Source organism: Cuculus canorus, chromosome 1 (assembly GCF_017976375.1).
Source record: "Cuculus canorus isolate bCucCan1 chromosome 1, bCucCan1.pri, whole genome shotgun sequence".
NCBI classification, from domain to species: domain Eukaryota; kingdom Metazoa; phylum Chordata; class Aves; order Cuculiformes; family Cuculidae; genus Cuculus; species Cuculus canorus.
In genome coordinates, this window is record NC_071401.1 from 152,964,834 (window position 1) to 152,974,635 (window position 9,802).

General features: G+C 48.7%; 1 protein-coding gene across 23 annotated transcripts in view; it reads right to left on the reverse strand.

Annotated features, from left to right (window-relative positions):
- RBFOX2 (RNA binding fox-1 homolog 2) overlaps positions 1-7,779 on the reverse strand; it is a 175,566-nt gene extending 167,787 nt beyond the window's left edge. For all 23 annotated transcript variants that reach the window (XR_008452095.1, XR_008452151.1, XR_008452136.1 and 20 more), the window contains exon 1: positions 7,317-7,779. Coding sequence is in view for 14 of the 23 variants with exons in the window: in XM_054078545.1 (XP_053934520.1) it covers positions 7,317-7,517 (201 nt within the window). In the remaining 9 variants the exon portion in view is untranslated. The remainder of the gene's footprint in view (positions 1-7,316) is intronic.
- Between the last annotated feature and the right edge of the window lie 2,023 nt (positions 7,780-9,802).

Genomic DNA, 9,802 nt, shown 5'->3' on the forward strand with positions numbered 1-9,802 from the left:
AACAGGCTGGAGGAAAGGCACCCTTCCCACCCCTCTCTGGGTAAGGGAACAGCAACCACAAGCAGTAAATTACAGGCCTAGGATCCCAGCTACAGCCTCTCCTCAGCCCACACAGCACTAAATCAAGGCTTTTAAGCGATGCCTTGGTGGGATTTTCTTCCCAGGCATCGCCCCCAACAGTGACAACCACCCCAAGTGTCTGCAAGAATCTCTGACAAAAATAGCAGGGGAAAAGCTGTGCAGAAAGCCTCAGCTAAAAGAGCACACTCCGTCCCTTGAAGAAACCTGAGCTAGATCCAGATCCCAGGGCCTCAAAGGCCTCTGGGGAGAATATTTTGATATTTGCAACACACAGTAATGCCACATAAGTTTGCTTCTTTAGCCTCTCTATTAAAGGAAATTTAGCTATGTACAGCCAGAGGGCAAAAAGTGCTAATACATTCAGGGGGGTTTTTTCTCCCCCCTTAAAGGTACAGGTTCTTACCCATCACTATGCTAATACTTGCATTATTGCTGAGGCAATTGTGAGCAAATAAAACCCAAGAAAGTTGCACAGAAAAAGCAACAACTGCTTCTAGCCTTTACTCTCTGAATGACCTCTCCTAGATGAACACCAACACCATAATCACTGGGAACATACAGCCACTTCAAAAACATGCCAGGCCAAACCCTGCTGTCCTATCCAAGAGATGCAAGTGAAAGATCTCATGACCTCTTTTCTAATTGGTACAAATCACAAGTATGCTCTGCCCAGACTCCAAAGGTTAGGAGGTTGCAACAGTATAGCTGACTGAACATCAATGTCGCACCAATTGAGCTGGCAGAAACTGCCAAAGTCTCCTGCTCTTCCCAAACAGATGCTGGATCCAGCTCAAGTTCAGCTGTTGCTCCTCATTAAACAAGGAGGCTTTTGTACACAACCTTTCCTACTTTGCAGCTACTTAAATGCATCATATCATCACTAAGGAGTTAGCATCCCACTTCACTCAGTCCAGCAGGAGTGCTGCTAGGGCTGATTTTGATAGATGCCACTATGTACACATGGCAACCCTCACAACAGAAAGACTGGAATGGTTCACAAGGCTCTTCCCAAACACCTTGGAAATCCTTCGTAACAAAGAACACAGGTTAGTAACTTCAGCCTACAATGGGTTCTTCTCAGTGAAGCCTAGCAGACAGCAAAGCTTTCCTGCAGGAGAGGTGTCCTGGCACAGCTCAGCGGGACAGCTTGGCAGAGCCCAGACAAGGAGCATTGCAGATCAGACCAGTGGCGTGGTCCAAGCCTGCTGAGGACTGTTTTGTATAGCCTCAAGTGTTGTTGCATTTGGCTTTTACAAACATCTCAAATTCAACCTGGAAATAAAGGAGGTGCACTCAGGAAAGTGAAGCAGAGGGAGGGGGAAGCATGCTGGGGAAAATACATACATATCTTCCAAACTAGTATTTTCCTGCATTTAGAAAAGATTGCTAGCAAAATTAAATTTACTAGAGAGCAAAGGGAGTTAAGGCCCAAAACGCAGTGAAGCAGCTCTAATCCCTAAACATCAGGATTATCTCATGACAGCTACACTCCAGCATCCACTCAATACCACTGTAAAATGTAGATCAACAGAATGCTTCAATGAACTGGAACTCGTTACTTCTAATTGCTTCTCTCACTTTGCTTCTGGATGTTCCTCTGATCCCTCAGCCACCTTATTTCAAAAGCACACACACACAGATGGTCAAGTAATATCAGAGATGAGCAAATTAAACAAGAGGTTTCCAGCTGACCAAAACACCTGCCCTTCTCTTTTGCTTCATATGAAAACTAAGGTTTGCCTCACAAAACGAGACAAGTCAGCAGCACAGACAGATAGGCTTTATAACATCATCAACTAATGTGACCCCCAAAAGTTTCCGGAGGGCCAGAGGTTCCTGTGCAGCAAACCAAAGGCTGCTAGTGACAGGCTTTATTTTTCCAAGCTTACAGGGGTATGTCCTTCAGCAGGAGTTTCCACAGGGGCACGGACCACACACAGAATCCAGCTGATGTCTGCCTGGACTTGTTTGGTTTCCCCAACTTACTGCAAATGAAGCAGTTAATTTTTTTATTTTATTTTACAGCTGCCTCCTTCGCCTCTCCTGTGCTCCTGGTATTCCTGCTGCCACCAGCCTCACTACAGCAGAGCGGCTGAAAGCACTCAGCGCAGCCACTATAAAACATAAAGCTCAGCAACGCAGCTGCTAACCTTCAGTGACCAGCACTTCTTTGAGACAATCTTGAAAACAGAGGTGTGAACCCCTAATGCAAAAGGGCAAGGTGAAAGCCTTGCCTGCTAGGCCATTGGGAACAAAGGCCAACAGAGGTTATTTCACAGGACATGCCTGTGAGAGAGGCACGCTGCCCTGAACTCAGCTAGGTAGGCAGCTTTTTCAAAATGCAAGGGAGAACCCAGGCTTTCTGCAAAATGCCAGCACGCTCATGTTTCTAAATGGGAATTCTGAAAAGGACAAATAAAAAGAGTCATATGTCTACAGCTGGTACACACAAGTCTCCATCAGAGTCAGATCTCTGTTCAGCTTCCAACCTCGCAACTGTGGCCATCACCTTAAACCTCTGAAATCAAATGAGAAATATTGACACAGCCTGGAGGGGAATGAAAGTATCCAGAATACTTCACTTGGGCTTTCCATTTTCCTGAATGGGGCAAGAAAGGAGCCAACATTAAAGTGCTCTCAATATCTCTAAAATCCCAACTTTCAGTCTGTTTGCCAAAGTTCCCTTTGAACTGGAGATTTTCTAAGTCTTCCCAGACTGTGTCAGGTCTAACTCCTAACACTCAAATATTAAAAAAAATTAAAAAAAAAACAAAGGACAAAAGCAAACAGAGAAATAACAACAAACTTAAAGATGATTCATTATGTCTCATCACATCAGCAACAGCCTGCCCAAACAGCAGCCCAGAAAACCTCATCTTGGATGCAAGGCAGGGGTCAGCTTCTAAATATTGGAACTCAGTTTCTTTTCTAGAATATGTTGTATCCCCTGTATTAGCCTTCATCTCTTTGCAATGACAGACATGCCATGAATAATAAAAGGAAGAAAAAAGCTAACCTGAATACACATCTTTTTCATTATTTACTGGAACTAGATGTTCTCCTATGTAAGATTTAAAAACACAGATTTCCATAGGGTCCCCCACAGCACAAAGGCTGTTACTCACTGGCCCCTTCCCAATTACAGTCGCAGTCAGCCCTCTTACCTGTAAAACCCAAATCTGTCTTTGGGTTTATTGCAATTGATTTCATGCCCTCCCCTGGCGCATCACCATCAGGCCATGGTTTGAATGGGGACACTGGTTGTCACGAAGTGCCACCAAAATTCCCACTCTTCCCTTTCTGTTGCACACTGCCGTTCAAGGTTTCCAGTCCCTGGGCTGGAAGGAGTCCAGCTAGTAGAGGGTGTTACAGACTATCTCCTGGCTTGCGGCAGGAAGAGAAACCACGGACCTTCTTGCGGAGCAAAGACATATCGTTTATAACGTCATTATTTAGTCACAGGGGACTGAGCTCAACACCACTAGTCATCTTTGTGAACCCTACACAGGCATGCCTGAATGACAACACAAAGTCAGCACTCATTGCTGCGACTAAAAGTTTACGTGGCCTGGATAAGGCATTCACCACAGCTGCATTAACTGTCTTCCCTGGCTAGTCAGCCATGCTCATGGTTGCAGAAGAGTAATTGTCCTCAAATGCTCAGGGACACCAGGCATACAAAGGAACAAGGATCAGCTCTGTTCACTCCTTGTATCTAATTACAACCATATATCATCCCTAGGTATAGTTTTAATTCACTAATCAGCCTGGACCCCATAAAAAGTTAAATCAAAATTCAGCTTGGGGACTGAATAAGGAATTGATTAACTCATTCAATCCCATGCAAAGCAACCAGAAGATACTTTAATAGCTTTCTTCGGCAGTGTAAGCTAGTTGGTACACCATTGGCATCTTGATGGGGAAGACAAACAGAGAACCCTGGAATTATACCCTAGTCTGTAGCTCCAGAGAGAAAAGGGACAATTCCCAGCTAGCCACAATATTTCTCACGCCTCCATTCCTCATGTGGTAAAGATGAGATTATTGCGAAGGTACTTTCTCTCCCATCTGTGTAGCAGTCAACCTCTCCCGACAAGGAGCAAACACAGTTGCATCAACAACCGCATTTTGGTGCGGTTTCACAAGTGATTTAAGCCAACATAACTTAATTTTTTTTAATTATCTCCTCTCTGTTAGGGACTATTTTTACTGGGATAAGCAAGCTGATACAAATTATTCAACCCATCCAAGCCAGCAGAGAGCAAGCTAGTTCCTAGCTAGTCTTTATACAGTTAGAAAACAGCAGTACCTTTGGGGCCCTTGACTTCCAAAGCTTACAAACATATCCAAATAGTTCCAGGAGACATTCTTGGCCGGTGGCATTTGATTTCTGCCACTTATGGACCAGAGAGAGAGAAAAAGCAGCAGTTTGTGCTGGACCTTCTCCTCCCACGCCACGATTAACTGAAATATGTCTTGGAAGCGGATAGCAGCCGTGATCCGATTTGTCCCAATCCCAACTCAAGCAGCTTTACACTACCCTCCTAACAAGATCAGCATTGGTCAAACACCATTTATCCGGCCTGATCAGAGATGGATTAGATAATGAAACCCTAACTGCATAAGCTGTCTGAGCATGCTGGCCTCAGACAGCAGAGGACAAGAAGCCCAGTAAATTTAAAGGCTACTATAAGTTTTAAAGCCCACTTTGCCCCAAGTTCTTAAGCTATTATCTTGTCTTCCTATAGGTTAGCGTTTCTATTTCATGTTAATGGACCCAAAAAGCAATCAGTTTTACATTTACACGAGTAATTTCTATAGCTAAATGATTTATTTCAGCATGACGAGTCGTGTTCATATCCTGAATCACCAGTAGGTAGAAGTCATGCAAAGAAGAAACCATGGCGAGTGTAGCACCCCAGGATTCCTCGCTATCTGCCCAGAGACACGAGGTCGCTAAGTTTACACAGCAACAGCCTGTGGCTCTGGAACAGGAAGCAGAAAATTGACAGGATCTGCAGGATAAACAAGGTGCAGCAGTTGCTGGTGTTATTTCCAGCTTCCAGAAAGCCTCTAGTACATACGAGAAGCGTGGAAAAAGAAAATAAAATCAAAGAATAGGCTCTTTATTCCTCCTGAAAGCATTACATACAGTTACACATGAAGCATTTACTAAAAAGAGCCCGTTATTCTAAAATAAGGTACTTCAAAGGAATACACTATCTGAACAGAAATCCTCATGAATGACAATCTTGTGTTTTGACTTTTAGGTAAAAAGATATTGAATTTCCCAAATATTAAAGAACACATTTTTCCTGATATTATTTGTAAGTTTGGCTTTAAATTTGGTAATTTCTTGCTTACAACCATGAGATGATCCTCCAAATAAATAAACCACACACTTTAAGAGTAAAAAAAAGTCACGGGAAACTTCTGGATACGACTGTGTATGTGTGCATATATACATATAAATACTGTCATCTTTTATACTGAAAAGACTGAATAATCTTCTCCATATATACATATATGGAAAGCTTAAAACCAAGCTAAGAATACCATGCAAGTACAATATGGGCATCCCAGTCTCAAGAATAGTTACGTCAGCTGTAAACACACACTTAACTTTACAATTGGACTCTCCTAGCTGCACTTCTCCACTGTTTGCCAGTGTTTGATATGATAGCAAAACCCAACTTTCTGCTAAGGTCCACAATTAATCCCTACTCCCATTACCACTAGTATTACACATTGCTGCGTATGTGCACTGTTGTAGCCACATGGCTGAATGCTGCATTACCTTAATATCTAGTACTACTGAACAGATAACAAAACACTTTCCTCAGTGTAAATATAGAGGGTAGCCTTTTATGTATAGAGAAATAGTACTCATCTGCAATAAACAAAAAAAAAAATGAAAAATACTTCTGTGAAACCAGTTCAAGTCTCTTTCAGGGCAATTTTCAGTTGATTTACCACTGGTTTACATCAACATTAACCAGTTTAACCACTAACTGCAGGTAAACTGGTGTATCACAGGACCTGCTCCTCAGTCCTACTCCAAAGAGCTGGAAAAACTTCATGTTACCATGTTCATGCACTCATTCATGATTCCTAGCAATATACCATGTTCAAGCACACCTTCAACACTGAGCATCTTTCTCCTTGCAATTACACACGTTGTCTGAGTCATACTTGACACCCGTGTGTAGGAGAAGATGCTACTTCAAGGAATAACGGAGCACAGCATGGTTTTCACTAGCCCTTGCAGGAGCACTCAGGTGTGAAGCTCCAGACTACGTTCAGCCCACACCACCACGCTGGGGAAGAAGTGACATAGTGAGGTGACAAGACCACCACGAAAGGGTGAACATCAAACAGAATCACAAATAAAACCCTCCTGCTGCAAGCTACCTAAAAAAAAAAAAATAAAAAGAAATCTTGAGCACAGAAATCGAGGACAGCCTGGGAATAAAACAGTAAGATGACTTTTAGGCATCTAGATGAGAAGCATGTTGGAGAAGACATTAGACTAGACATTAGGAAGAATTTCTTCACCGTGAGTGGTGAGACACTGGAACAGGCTGCCAAGGGAAGTTGTGGATAACCCATCCCTGGAGGTGTTCAAGGCCAGGATGGATGGGGCCTTGGACAGCCTGATCTAGTGGGATGTCCCTGCCCATGGCAGGGGGGTTGGAACTAGATGATCTTTAAGGTCCCTTCCAACCCTAACTATTCCATGATTCTATGATTCTAAGACAAGATGCTCCCCTTGGAGGCCACCAACAGCGTTTACCAACCCAAGCAATGGTGAGAAGAGAAACAAGTCCGGATGAGTAAATCACCCCGTTTCCAAAGCGCTCCAAGGAACACAAGGAGCAAACAAAAAGGCCGGCGCTACTGCCATCACAAACCAGCCCAGACAAAGGGAAGCGGGCTCACCTCCGCAGCATCGCCCCGCAAACACAAAAGCCACCGCACCTGCAGAGCGCAGCGCTCCGGGGACGCTCCCAACGCGCTGCCAGGAGGCGACGGAACCCAAGCCCTCGCCGGCAGCCCCCGTTCCCGGTGGATGATGGCCCCTTTCCCCGGGCAGCGCCTGGCGTTGCTCCCGAAGGCTCCGGCAGCCCCGGGGCGGCGCGGGCAGAGCCTCCAGCCCCCCCCTCCCCGGGCCCGGGACGCGCCCCCCACGTGCCTCGCGGGGAGCCCCGAGCCGACACCCCCTCCCCGCCCGGTACCTGCATGCCGGCGCCCTCCGCCTCCGCCTCCGTTCGCAGCCGCTTGCTGTGGCCGCCCTCGGCGCCGTCCCCGCCGGGCATGGGCTGCTCCAGCTCCGGCTCCCGTTTCACGCCGCGGGCGGCCCCGCCGCCGCCGGGCAGGAGCTGCGGCTGCTGCTGCTGCTGCTGCTGCTGCTGCGGGGGCTGGCCGCCCTCCGCCATCCGCGATCGCCCCGCTCTGTCACCGCGACGCCCGGCGCTGCAGGAGGAGGAGGAGGAGGAGGAGGAGAAGGAGGAGGAGGGCGAGCCCCGCGCTGCAGCCGGAGCGACGGGCGCGCTTCGCTGCGCTCCGACCCGCCCAAGCGCCTCGGCCGCGGAACCCGAGCGGCGGCTGAGGAGGGGCCGAAGCCCCTCGGCAATTTCCGGAAGCGCTCGGCCCGAGCCGCGCGACCCCCGCTCGGAAACCTTCGGCGGCGGCGGCGGCGGGCGGGGCGCGGGGCGGGGCGCGAGGCGGGGCGCGGCGGGGCACAGCCCGCCTGCCGCCAGCCGGCCGCGATGGGTGGCGGGAAATGGCGGCTTGCGCGACGCCGCTTGAGTTACCCCGCGGGCACTCTACGTCCCGAGCCCGCTGCACCCCGAGCTGCACCTTGAGCCGCCCCCTGAGCCCCTCCCGAGCCCACTTGACGCTGAGCCTTCTGCCCCCTGAGCTGCCCCCTGATCGCACTGCACCCGGAGCCCGCTCGGCCCTAATCCCGCTGCCCCCCAGGTCTCGATGCCTCCTGAGCCCACTGCATCCTGAGCTACACCCTGAGCCAGCTCGACCCTGTCTCGCTGCATCCTAACCTCGCTGCCCCCCTGAGCCCACTCTACCCTAATCCCGCTGCCTCCCAAGGCTGCTGTGCCCTGAGCTACAACCTTATCCTGCTGTCCCCCTGATCCTGCTGCACCCTAAGCCCGCTGCCCCCCAGGCCCACTGCATGCCAAGCTACCCCCTGAGCCGCCCCCTGAGCTCGCTCTACCCTAATCCTGCTGCCCCCTGAGCTACGCCCTGAGTCTGCTCGACCCTAATCCCACTGCATCCTGCTCTCGCTGTCTCCCCGAGCCCACTGCACCCTGAACTGCTCCCTGATCTCACTGCCCCCTGATCTCGCTGCACTCCGATCTCACTGCATTCTGAGCCCACTGCACCCTGAACTTGCTGCACCTTGAACCTGCTGCGCCCTGGGCCCGCTGCACCCTGAGCTACACCCTGAGCTGCATCCTGAGCCTGCTTTACCCTAAACCCGCAGCCCCCTGAGCCCGCTTCAGGCAGCAGCTGCTCTGTCCCACCCCCAGGATGCTTCATACCCCGGGAGCAGAGCCCTACAGTGGCTGTGGCAGGGAGGTAGGTGGCTGCAGGTTTAAAGCACGAAGGCAGCCTGATCTCTGCCTGCTCCTGTCTTTTTGCAAACGGGCTGGGCCAAGGGCTTTGTGATTTGAGCCAGTGTCTCTCTGTAATGGGCCAAGGTGGGTGCAGCACCCCCAAACCCTCCAGCAGGGCTGGGGAGTCACACTGTCTGCAAGAGTGCAAGAGCTCCCACCCCTTGGGCAGAGTCGTGTCCCTGTCCCCACTTTACCTTTCAGGGAGAGATTTAGATTGGGAGAGGGTTAGACTGGATAGTAGGGGAGGTTTAGATTGGATATTAGCAAAAAAAATCTTAACCCAAGGAGCGGTCAAGCACTATAGCAAGCTGCCCAGGGAAGTGGTGGAGTCTCCATCCCTGGAGGTGTTCAAAAATGTATAAATTTGGCACTTTGGGACACAGTTTTATAGGCACGGTGCTGTTGGGTTGATGCTTGGACTTAATGATCTTGGAGGTCTTTTCCAACCTTAATGATTCTATGATTTTCACAGGCCTGGCGGTAAGGAGCAATACTAAACTACGGCGAATCTGGGTTGAGGGCTACTGACTTGATGCCTTGCTTCAGGAGCATCCAGCTTCTGGGGATATGCTCCTCAAATTAGTACCCAATGCTGCCCCAGCTCAGCGCAGCCTCCTATCACTTATGGCATTTGTCTTTTTCTGGCTTTTTCCAAGCTTACTCTATGCTATTCTGGGCTCCTCTCACAGCCCCAGTCTGGATTTGATTTCATAAATAAGGGGCTGATCTGATTTCCCGTTCCTAATAGCTTCCATGGATTTCTCCTGCATTTTTTTTATATTCATTCTGCTGCAGATTCCATCTGCATTCATTCCAAGAAGATGGAGACACCAATTTTCAAAAACCTGAAGTGATTATCAGCCTTTTTGTATGTCTCCATGTTTTTGATCTTGAGAAACAAATTTGGGATCCTCAACACAAACATGAAGTTGATTTTGTTATGCAGGTGCTGTCTGGTAGCACGAAGGACAATCTTTGCTCTAGAATGAGGAACGCACAGGTAACCTGTACTGTCCTGAAACTAGTCTGGAAGCTGTGGTAACTTGATGGAGAACTGATCTGCAGATTGTAATACCAATCTGTGG